The 12,636-nt window shown below is 36.2% G+C and overlaps 1 protein-coding gene across 8 annotated transcripts in view; it reads left to right on the top strand.

Annotated features, from left to right (window-relative positions):
- Positions 1 to 12,636, top strand: part of STK39 (serine/threonine kinase 39) — a 72,937-nt gene that overhangs the window by 49,755 nt on the left and 10,546 nt on the right. For 7 of the 8 annotated variants that reach the window (XM_030241632.2, XM_050976799.1, XM_018911500.3 and 4 more), the window contains 2 exons: positions 7,093 to 7,145; positions 8,999 to 9,067. In XM_030241632.2, the coding sequence (XP_030097492.1) occupies positions 7,093 to 7,145; positions 8,999 to 9,067 (122 nt within the window). Of the gene's footprint in view, positions 1 to 7,092; positions 7,146 to 8,998; positions 9,068 to 9,620; positions 10,691 to 12,636 lie in introns of those variants that run through there. The other variant, XM_018911501.3, reaches the window with a different exon arrangement.

Raw genomic sequence — 12,636 nt, 5'->3', positions numbered from 1 at the left:
CTCTCTGTTATTGTTCTCTGTACTTAATTCCAGTTCCTTCTAGGAAAAAGTCCGTTTTAGATCACTTCTGGTTTCTACCAAGCAATACGATTTTCCCACATTAATAAATTCTAAGTATAATTGTGTATGATTTCCTTGTATTTCAAGAACTTGTTAGAAACTGATGCTTTTCAGAAGTTAAATCTTTACCACTGCTCTTAAAAAAACTTCTGTGCGACTTCGCAGTGATTTCAGAGGAAAAAAACCTCATGATCAATATTGCCATCTCTGCTGCAAAAAAATTTGATAGCTTTTTGCCAAAGTTATTCTCACTGCTGATGTATGAGAGCAGGTAGGAAGTGTGAATTTCAAAAAAGATGGTGCAAGTGAATACTGCTTTTCACTGCCTGTGCAGTGAAATGAGTCACTGATAACTGAGGCAAAAAATATTGTTTCAGGATTTGCTGCTTGACTTAGCTGGAAATGAACACAGCAAGTCGAAAAATTGAAAGGTTTTTAATGTTCTTCTGATTTAGCTTCTGGCATCAGCAACTGCAGAAAGAGAGAAGCAGCATATTTGGATATAGATATATTTAAAACGTCTCTAGTTCTAACACTTCTTTGTCATAATATGTACACTTGGGGCTGCAAACCCGTGGATTGAGAGAAAGGACTTAATGTATTTATGTCACTTCTAAAATGTATCAGTTTTCTTGTGTTTCTTCTGTCACACATTTTCTAAGTTTCACTATCATATCCCATCCATTTCTACTAGATGGAAAGCACTCTAGCTTCTTTTGAATCTAAAGCAATTTGGACCTATCAGCTATGGATAAAAGTGTTGTAAAGACCCCTCCTGAGGGAGGAGCTATCAGCTGCCCTGGAGCCTTGGACAGTGTTCCTTGTTGATCTGATTGTGACCATTACAATTCTCTTGGTGGCTGATTTTTTTAATGGGCACTTGCCTTTTCTGTATTACAAGTGGCATAAAGACAGTAAATCTTTAACAGGTAACTGCTGCTGTCTCATTCCACCAGCTTATCAGCCAAATGACAATGTTTCATTTTGGCATTGTGTTTTCCACTCTTGAAAGCATCATTTGGCTGTGCTTTGCTGTTATTGTTGCTGCTACCCCTTGATGTGTACTGATTAATAAGTGTGTGCATCGTCTGAGGGATCTGCTCTTTACCCAAGATCATGTGATGATTAAATTGTAGGGGCATTTTTTTGTGTATTAAACTGTTGAGTTTTATAACTTGATCGTGAAAGATGATATATTAAGTGTATTTCCTTCTTCCAGTAATATCTATAGAGGGAGCTAAGTTGTAAACTCATAGAATTTTTCCAGAACCACTGAGGTAAATGGTAAGGTTTTGCTGAACTTAAAATAATTATTTGGGACCACATTTTATTAATACAGAGAGATTTTAGTCCCATTCTTCTTGATGGGAATCTGGAAGCAGAAGAGAATTCAGACATCTCTTTTGCGCTTACCAAAAGTTAGCAGCAATGCCTTTTCATTTAATTTAGAATTGACCTGAAGTAATTAAAAGTAGAGCAGAGCCATCTCCACAGTGCTGAACAGGCACGATCTGCTCTTGATAGTATAGTAATTTGTAATGGAGGAGCCTGGGTATTGATTAGTAAATGACAGCTGAGCATGAGTGTTAGAAGTAAAGGGGTTCACACAAGCAGGTGGTGAATCCTCAGGAGGCTAATGCTTCTTTACAAATGCTCTGTTCTGTTGTGTTTATATGATCCCACAGGAGCCTTCGAGTTCTGGGTCACAAAATTACATTAATAAACATAAATTCCTCTTATTCCTGCTTTGGTTCATCTGTGTGCAGAGTATCATGACTTCAGAAATCAAGGAAGTGGGGGCAGGAGCAGGAAAAAAGTGAACTGTGATTTCTGTTGAGGTAGGAGAGGATTCTCACTTGCTCTGCTCTAGATTAATAGCTAAATTCCACAGCTGAAGCATAAGAAAATTGTAAGGCAAACAGCATAAATGTTTAGAAGATTGAGATTGCCTAACCTCAAATATGGGATGAATGAATTTAATTTGTTTATTCCAAGATTTTATTCCCTCATCCTCTTTATAATATTGAAAGTAAATTACCAGTTTGTATTTCACTATTGTGGGTGTATTAACTATGTACTGTAAATAAGGTTGAAATAAAGTTTTAATTAATCAAAACTGAGATAATAAACAGGTACTGTGAATCATCAGTATAGGTATTCAATACTTGAAATTCTGCTTTTAATAAAAAAATACGACACCTGTGAAGTAAGCTAACAGTGTCAAAACAAGGCTACATGGGGGAACTGTGTTTATCCTGGGCTTTCTGCCTCAAGCAGCTGAAAAAGAAAAATGGGTGACACTTTGAGAGAAGGCAGATGACCTTTTGAAATTTGAGTGACGTTTGGTGATGCCAAACATTCGTCTCTCCAGCATTTTTTCCAGCAAGAACGAAAATGCAAGTAAAGTTTCTTTTAAACAAACCTGCAAACCCCACTCTGCTGTGCCCCCCTCAATTATATTTCTTGCATTGTATGCACTAAGATCTTTCCCCAGAGATGTAGAATGAAAATTGGATGAGTAGAGCTCTAAGATGTGCAACCCAGCTACCACTCTGATTAGTCCACTTCATTTTGATGTGAACTTCTGCTTTCTCTGCAGTCTAAATGAGCAAGTCATTTGAATTCTTCTGTGGTTTTAATTACAGCAACAACTGCAGTGAGGTAGTACAAATGCCAAACTGCTTGCCCTTGCTTCTTAGGCTATGCTGTCCTGTATTTTTCATACTAACTTTGCTTGGCAGTTTCAATGCAGTTCAAATTTTAGATGGTAGGAACAGCTGTGAAATTTTGTACAAGTGAGATAATTATTTTTATTTTCTAATTTTTTTTTAGCATGTGTTTTTTGTTAAAGCACACTGACTTGGCCAGTGTCATTAGTCCCTGATGGTGGGGAAGCTTCTGTCCTGGTGGGAATAGGACTTAGTAGGAATATGAGGAGGGGAAAAACTGACTGGTAAGGGGTGCCATGTGGCACCATTGTTATGGTGCTTTTCATAAGAAAGTTTCTGTAGTTTTGGTTAAAGATGAGCTTATTTTTGGTTCCTTAAAATGAATACATATTCTGCATTCTGCTGTTGTCTCTTCCACTCATGAGTCAGCTGTGGTGGTTACCATGCTGTCAGTATCTGTGTTCTTGGACGCTTAGCTCCCTACATCAGTCTTTGGAAACCACATGTGATGATTGAGTAGCTGAAGTCTGAAAGTTAGGCAAGCAATGCAGACACAGAATGTGGATGTTCTTACACACCTGCACACACACACTTCTTTTGGTTTACCTTGTCTGAGAATTTTTTTCTTACATTGGGAAGGAAGAATATACACTTATTTAGCTGTGGTAGGATGCATCTCATCCAGGAATACAGACTCTCCCTCAGGGCTGTATGGAAGTTGCTGAAGCTTGTGTGAAATAGAAGCTGATGTTTTTGATAGCTCTGCATAAGAAATGATGTATAAATTTGAGAGGGTAAAAAAGGTGGCAAAATTGAAAGAAAATCTACTGCTTGACACGTAATCAAAGTATTCCAGCATGTTTTAGTCCTAAAGTTTAATTCCAAGACATCTCATTTTCTTGAATTGCACTTACATGACAGACATTCTGCTTTTAAGGACAAAAGAAATAATGGCATTTAATGTCTCTAATTTACAGTTGTATCATTACACAAACAATTTTCTATTTTAATTCAACAACACACATCTTTTGTCAATCATGTGGAACAGAGATAATTGACTGTAGCAGGAATCATGCTATCATTAGGTAATTATTTGAAGGCTTTTTTCTTTAAATGCAAATGCCTGAAATCTCTCTCATGTCTTATGATTTTGTCAGTAGAACCCTGTCAATCTGAATAGTTGCATAATTTGTTTATTCTCTAATCCTGATTTTGGTCAATATTAGCAATTTTTTGCAAATAGCTTCCTTCAAAACAGAATATCTTTCTTTTATATCCTAATGACAGGACTGCCAAAGTTTTTAGGTGAGGGGCTAAGTGAGTGGCCTTTGTGCTTTTTCTACCTCCTTGAGGAAGCATTATTACCTTGAAAATCAGTTTTACCCATCTTGGTGTGGACATCAGGTGGCTCTGATGAAAACAAAAAACAATAAAGAGTTGCAGAACATGCTTTCACAAAGTGAGAAGTTGTAAATTCTGAAATTCCTTTGCTGGTAAGATGGCTACTAAATGTCTTAGCATGGCATGCTTTGGTGTCACCCTTATTCAAAATATTTGGAATTCTTCCTGTTGGAGGTGAGTGCATAATGAAAATCAACTTGAAGTGAATAAAAATGCACAAAGTACTTAAAATTTACTACTTTTTAAAAAGAGATGAGGGATGGGCTGGTTTTATCTGTGATAGTCAAGGTTTATTAGTCTGGAATGGCACAGAGCTAGAAGCACATAAGAGGTATTATCAGAGATGGTATAAAGGTCTGAGTCGGCATTTTAAAACCAAAATAACTTTTTCGCAAATGCATTTGAGTAAATAGGAACCATTAAGAAATGATGAAGAAGATAAAATTATTAATCACAAAGATACTAAGTGCCTTTTTTCCAATCTTATTTCTATATAGCAGAAATCAAGTCTGTATGCTGCTGCATGATAAGAGTGTAATGGATGTAAGAAAAAAAAAGGAACAAATGAAACGCTGCTTGGAAACTCTGCCTACAAATAAATCAACAAATCCAAACATTTTTCACCAAGGGAACTAGCAAACTAATTTGCAGTTACAGTGACATTAACTAGAACCAGAGAAGTGTCTAAAGGCTGGAAAAGAACATGAGGAGCTTTTAGGGGAGAAGTCAAGTGCATCTGCTATTTGGTGGATTATACATGGGAATAAATAATTTATGGAAATCAATAAATGTCTGGCAGGTAATGGAACACTAAGCAAAAGCACTTACAGGCTTCTAGCAAATTAATCTTGCCAAACTTTCATTGTTTTTCTTTCCTGAATAGTTGTATACCATTACAGAGAAAGCAGCAGTATCCTAAGTTCAAAGTAGTTCAGAATGTAACAATTCTCAATAGCAAAGTTGGATTGCTGAATACATATCAACTTTTAATGAATTTTCACCTTGACTAAAAGAAACTGTTTTGACTCCTTAACTTTTTATTTGGGATATTTTGGAATTTGTAGACAAAGTAATGTACACCCCATGTGCACCCTGCATGAGGAAAAGAGTGTAACGGGAGCAGCTCATCTTTCACACAGCTGTGAAAAGCTGGTAATTTTCATAAGAGTTCATAATTGATGCCTTTTTAAATGGTAGATGTTCTGCTTATGGGAGGTCTGTGGAAAGATATCATTAGAGAACCTAATGGATTAGGTTGCTTGGTCATAGAATCAAAATGGTTTGGCTTAGAAGGGACCTTAAAGGTCATCTAGTTCCTGCCTCTTGGTTTACCTCTACAAAGGTGTGAAAGTCTTTATTCACTCGATTTGTTTCTTCCAAAGTGTGTGCAGGAAATGAGTAATTGAGTTACATCACACATTCCGTCAGAACATTTCTTATTTAAGAATAATGCTAAATTTTTGTGCATTTTCCTTTTTTCTGGAAAGCAGTTTTTGTCAAAAAGGAACTTGGAGATAGGTCTTAAGCTGATGGTTTTTATGGTTTTTTGTTGTTTGTTTTAGCAGAAAGCCATCCACATTTTTATAGGAGAGAGAGAAGGAAGCTGGCTAGCTTCATTATCTGCAGCTTTGTGTTAGTGATCTTAAACTCCTTTAGTTCTCTATTTAGAGTAGAATTTTGGGAACCCAAAACTCCTTCAGCTTTGAAGCATTTAGTAGATGCAGTAAATGAGTCCTTTTCATTTTAAGTACTGCATGTGGCATACTCATTTTTCAGGGTTTGCTATCTTGCTGTTGTGTGCACTGCCAATCATTCTGGGTTTTGTGTTTCTGCATGTTGCTGGTTTTGGCTCTGTAATATTCTTAGAAGTATTTAGTGAGCAGTAATAGATGTAAGTCACAGCTAAATATGCCTGCCTATTGGATTCAGTTTTCCCACAGCAAGACTTCATGGCCTGGTGTTCTGAAATAGGAGCTTGCATACAGTTTCCTTGCTGAGGAGAAGAATAATGAACTGCAAAACACATTCTGTTGCTATTAGCATTTCAAGTGGATTGAGCTATTCATTAGAAAAGAGTGGGCTCCAGCAATTAGGTTCCTCCCTGTGCTCAGCTGACTTGTCATTTCCAAAAATGAGATGGACCTCTGTTTTTCAGAGGCTAATGTTTGTTGATGGAAGAAATTATTAACTAAACCTGAAGCTGTAAGCATGCATGGAATGTATGTACATATGCATGGAATGGGGCACAGTACTAGGCTGTAAAGAAATTCTTTTACATTGCTATTAACTCCCTTAAGACTTATATCACACACTGAACTGGTTAAAACACTCTTTGTGGCAAGGAGAAAGACAAGAAACCTTGGGATTTAACATTTTACTGCTCATTTTATATGTAGGTGGAACCTTACTGCTGAGACAAGGATGGTCAGTGAAAGAATTTACTCATTTGGAGCAAAGAATTTATCCTTTTATAAACAGTGTGCATCACCACTACTTTTCAGCATGTAACATTTGCTGGTGCTTTGTCTCTTAAAAATTTTTGTATAAATGTGACCACAAATGGGTCACTTTAAGTCCAAGTGAATATTCTGTTGTCTTTGGAGTATATATATAGGTATCTGACTCAAACTGTGTTGAACTGTTTGAGTCAATATTGCAGAATGTCTTTTGAAGATGAAAGGGAAAATATTTATCAGATGAAAAGGAAAATATTTATTTTATCCTTTATGGTACTGAATGCATTTTCAACTGAAGCATATTTTTCTGCTACTTTTTCCAAAGTACTGCTATGAAAATGCAGTGGAGTCTTTCCAGTTTGGATGCTTTGGGAGAGCAGTATTTTCAAGGAAACACATGCTACAAAAATGTGGCTGTCAATGCCAGAGGTATTCTTTGGGTGTAGGAAGTGAATAGTTGTTCTGTTCTTCATTACATTTTAATGTATGCACTGACTGTTTTTCAGGAACTCCAGGAAAGAACTTAATGACATACGGTTTGAGTTTACTCCAGGCAGAGGTAAGGCTCCTGCAACTGAATTATTCTCTTACTGCTTAAAAAGGCATTTCAGAAATGGATTACTGCTTATGCTTAATGCAGACTGCCTCTCTGGAATGTTTCCTACTGTGCAGAGCTTTACATTGAACCTCCATGGAGTAAGAATTGCAAATGTATGTAAATTCTAGTGGCAAGGTTGCATAATATATATATTAGAAAACTTTATTCACAGTATACTTTTATCAATTTAATGTCTTATTGAAATGATCTGTATGGTATATAAGATCTTGCCTAGCAATATTTCCATTTTCACATTTGGAAAACCTCGTAAGAAATAGAATATAGTAGCCATAAAAGTGTATGTGGTGATGGTAGTAATATTTAAGTTTCTTTCCCTTTTATAATAAAAGACTTGTCTATTAGCAAGTAAAAAGTGCACACCATTTTCCAAATGCTTCAGCTGAAAGTTTAACTGTATCTCTAGTTTTTGTATTATCACCAGAAAGACATTCTGGTATTGAAACTTTAAACTCTACTGCCTACTTATGGAACTGTAGGGGCTTTCCAGTGCTAAGAGCTGTAAGAACTTGTACAGTTGCCTTTGTTAGAAAAAAAAAAATCAAGTATTACTGGGATGAAATGCACAGAAGGCTAATATTTTGAGTAAGAAGGTATCATCCTTGTTAAGCTGCAACCCTTTGAACTATGAACCTATTTTATATTCCTTAGAAGTCAGTGTTCACTTTATTTAGAGAAGCCTTCAAAGAGCTTTCACATAAAATTAAATCCAGGTTGGAAGAGGTGTCTCTTTCACAATAAATCATAATATCTTTCATGTGCAGTAGTTCTGTGCATGGATTTATTCTGTGTTGTCTACCTGCTTTTCTTGTTGATTTTGGCAATGAGTAAAAACAAAAAAGGCCTGTTACTTAATTGGGCCCAGAACATCTCAGTTTGCCAGAAGAATTACTTGGGAAGCAGTTACTTAAGCCATTTGAGAATTCCTACTTGGTCAAAAATAAGAGGATAGACCAGGACTGTTCCTATAGTCTGTCACTGAGACAGCCAGAAGGCAGCTGTGCTTCTCATCTACAGAAACTGCAGCTGGCTCAGCTACCTTGCTTTTCACCTGTGTGTGTTTCTTGAGGAAATGATAAAACTTTGTTTAACTGCCTCAAAGCATGAGCTCCATTAGGGTGCTTGGTGCTGGGGCCAGATTACAGTTGAGATTTAGCTGGAATTTAGGCTTGTTCCTGCTGTTCCTGCCTACTTGCATCTAAGCCTTCTAAAGTCTTTATCCAGGGCAACTCCTAGTCACAGGGACTTAGGAATTCACCCACTCAGGTACAGCAGTTCATAGGAAATCCATCCAAAGCTTTGAATTTCCTGATTCACAATACTTAAAAGCTATTTGAAACCTAGATCTCAAAATAATGATTGTTCATGTAAGTCCTTTACGCCACTTGCAACAAACAAGAAAGCCATGTCTCTGTCTAGATATGCAGAACAATGGAGAGCATAAAGAAAACAGTGAAAGCCTCACTAAAGCATAGTTTATTTTCTTGGTTGGGAAGATACTGAACTTGCCAAATGTGTAAGAGGAGGTAGTTAGGTAAGAGAGAAGTGCTGGTGGCCAGGAGAGGTCTGTAGGGGGTGTGCAATGAATCAAGTCATTACCTTATGTGATTTGCTGTGCAGAGGCTGATAAGATAATTATCTTTTTTTCCTCCTAATTAAAGATAATTTTGAATGCAATCTTGTCTCCATGGGTGTTTTGGAACTAAAATATATTTTTTGTTGAAGTGCATTGGATGACTGATACTTTTTGTTGTTTTTGTGGACTCTCACACTTCTTCCTTTCACCTTTTGGACAGACACAGCAGATGGCGTTTCTCAGGAGCTGTTCTCTGCAGGCCTGGTTGATGGCCATGATGTAGTTATAGGTAAATTACATTTTTGTTTGCAATTATGCTCTTGTGACAAGTTTGTGTTAAATGGATGTGAAAAAATGTGTTCTCTGATGCTGGTTTTCAGAAAATCTTTTTTTTCCTAATTTTGCTTTCATAAATGCATAGTTCAGTCAACAAGGCAATTTTGATACCAGTCCAAGAATTGCTTTTGGAAGTCAGATCTCTTCAGTGGTTTGAGAGGGATGATATAATTTAGTTCTCCTGAAGGATTATTGACAGTTCTATGATTGAGTATTTTTTTGATAACTTCATTTTTTTGTGTAACAATAAAATGATTTGTCAGTAGGATATTGCAGAGTGTGCTTTGCTGACTCTGAAGTTAGTCTTCTGTTTGGGTTCATAGAAGGAGGAGCAAGACAGTGTTCAGGACCTGTGGAAATTGCATCTAGTGGTGTTATTTCTGTAGTTTAAAAAAAAAAAAAGAAAAGGTTAATCAGAAATGTTTTCTGCTGGCTGAAAGATGCTTCTCTATTTTTCTATTCTAGGCTTAGTAATGTTTTAATTTTTTTTTCTTTTTCTTGATCAGTGCTTCATAAAGATGATTAATTTGGAAGTGCTTATTTCTCTGCATCTTCTTCCTTTCTTCTGGATGCTCAAGACCAGCAGATGTATAGTCACCAAAATCAGAGCGAGATAGTATATGCAAGATGAGGGAGAATTGACTTCAGGAATACAACCAAGTCAATTTTTGTTTTGTCGTCAAAAAAATTCTTATCAGTAGGTTAAGATTTCCTTACCAAACTCCTCAGTGGTATGGAGAGTGTTTCACAGCTCCAGAAGTTCATTACTTGCCTGGAGGATTATCTAAAATACATTCTCACTGCATTTATAGTTAAACTCCTGAGAGTTTTTTGCTTTTTGATGATCAGAATACAGATTAATTCTAGCTGATCTAAGAACAAATTCTTATCTGATCTTTTACCTTTATTTCTAAAGAAAAAGTATTTTAGGGAGCCTTGCAGATGATACAAGCTGTAAGGCACTCTTAAAGTAACTTCTACTGCATGGTTATTTTAAGGGTTCTGGAAGAGGAACTGCTTGGCCTTAGTTTGTTGTCATTTAAACATCCAGTATGGAAAATGTCATTACCACACTGCTGATAATATTACTGGCAGAATTTTCATTTAGAAAAAAAGATAATTTTTTCTGGCTAATGAAAGAATTGTTATTTGACTGCCTGGGCAGTCAGGTGGCACTCTGAGTCATGGCTGGTGATGCTGCAGTGCAAGTCCTGCTGAGACCCAGTGAGAAATCTTTTCCCTTCTTCATCTTCCCTTTTCTACAGTATTCTCTTTCAATGCAAAGTGCCAGTACTTCTGTGAAAATGGCAGCATGAATGGGATTTGTTATCATCTTGCAAGGGGCATGGTGGGGGAAAGGCAAATGAAAATAGATGTCCCTTGTGATAAATTCCCATCCCACAGTGATAGCATTTTGGTCCTCAAAGAAGCACAAATATTTAACCAAGATTTTCCCTATCAGGCTTGGTTAGAGACACTCTCTAGTTAGTGATACAAGTTTACTTCCTTGCTTAGTCCCTGTTTTGAATTGCATCAGACTTTGATTTTTAGCATTATGATGGTTCCTTCTGTACTTTCATGGTTTATCTTTTATTGTGGTACTAAAAAAATCTAAGGAAATAAAATTTCTTGTATGTAATGAAATGAATCATCTTGTTTTTAATTTCAGTAATTTATTTTTAGTTTATATTAATCTTTATTTCATTTATATGGTGGGGGTTTTATGATGTAACTTACCTGAAGCTCCACAGGCACAAATTCTTGAGTGAATTTGTGTTATAATCTTGTGTCTGTTTCACCTGTGAAGTTTTCAGATATGTTTGGACATTGTTACCTTCCTAGAAAATTACTTCAGATTTCATATTTTACTGAAGGAAGATTTCTGAAAAATGTGATTTTGCTTTTAATTGAGTAAAAAGTTAAATTTGCACTTTGTTAGAATATTTCACTGTAACAGTGCAATCTTAAAAAGTGTTTCAGTTTAAAGCCAGAGGTCATATAAGAGAGCAGATGGTGCTTAAATTGTAAATCTGTTTACAAAATTAATTTTCTGTGTAAAATTATGTTAACACCTTGTTCACTCAGAAGGTTTAAAACCTTCCTATATTGGAAGAAGGGAATAGTATAGAAGAGCTTGGTTAACCTTCTTCACCAGGAGAACTGATTCCATTAGTTTCCAGATTGAAAGCAGGTGATAAATTACCCTTCATTTTTTCGCTGAAGCAGGCAGAAATTCAGCCACTGTAACCTGAATGAAAACAAGGTTCTGAAATAGTCTCATGAAAATTGTTCCTGTAGATTCTTTTCATGGATGTTAAAACATGTAGAGATGTGGACAACAGAGGAAGGTGAAAACACCTGATTTTATGTTGAACTGAATAATTTGTTGGCATAATGGCTGATTTTCTGAAAGGACATTTAACTAGGAGTCAGCAAATGCTGTTGTAGAAGTATGGCCATGGCATGTGTGAGCTGAAGTTGTTTAGTGTATAGAATTTAAAAGCTGACACCTTAAGTTCTATAGAATTTGCTTCTGAACATCAACAAGCTTCACCTTCTGAATCTTGCTGGATTTGCTCCACTTAACACAGGCTTCCCAGGAAGATTTCCTTTCTGAGGTACATGAAGTTCAGCTACCTGTTCTGCAGCAAAGGAGAAATCCCACCTTGATGTTCAGTTTTGGCTCTGATGGGCTGGTTTCTTTTCCTTTAGCATTGTTTCACAGAAGGTCCCTAGATCATGGGAATCAGCACAGAGATTTGTTTAAAAGCAGTCTAGAGTTTGTGTTTGCAGAGGGGAATGAGCCTTGGAACCAGTGGTATCTCACTGATGAGGTATTTTTATGTGGAAGTATCTATGTTAAATCAGATCTAGAATATTTTCAAAATTCCTTTTGAGATAATATATCTCTGTATGCAATACCTGTATATTAGCTGGTAAATGTTCATCAGGTAATGCTTCATTATATTTTTGATACCATAAGGAAAACTCAAATCATATCAACAGTCAATTCTGTTGAAAATCATGTAATTGCAGTCCCACTCCACTGGTATATACAGTGTGCATATAATTACAATGAAGCCTTAGACTACAGTTAATTTTCTGGAGTCCTTGCTTAAATTTCAGAACCTGAAGGTGTATTTACAATACTAAATTGCAGTATATACATAACCATCACCCCCTTCCCTTCCTGAATACTGCTTAAATAAAACCCTTGATGTCCATGAAGAAATGTGAAGTTGCCCTCTACTATATTAATGTACCTTTTAAAAGATGTTTTTGTCAAAAAAGTATCTCTGAATACTTTGAGCATCGTAGAAGATACACCTTCACTTTTAAATACATGTGACATAAACTACTGCTGAAAGTCTTTGTTGGGGGTATCCGCTTAGTAACCAGAGGAAAAACTTTTAGGCAGTTAAAAATAAAGCTTTCTGCTGAAAGGCCTAATGTGTTTAGAAGAACCCAACAGATTGTATCTTGTAATGAGGTCATATTTTGAATGTAGCAAGCTTTTTCATC

Source organism: Serinus canaria, chromosome 7 (assembly GCF_022539315.1).
Source record: "Serinus canaria isolate serCan28SL12 chromosome 7, serCan2020, whole genome shotgun sequence".
Classification (NCBI taxonomy): Eukaryota; Metazoa; Chordata; class Aves; order Passeriformes; family Fringillidae; genus Serinus; species Serinus canaria.
This window is presented reverse-complemented; position numbering and strand designations above follow the sequence as displayed.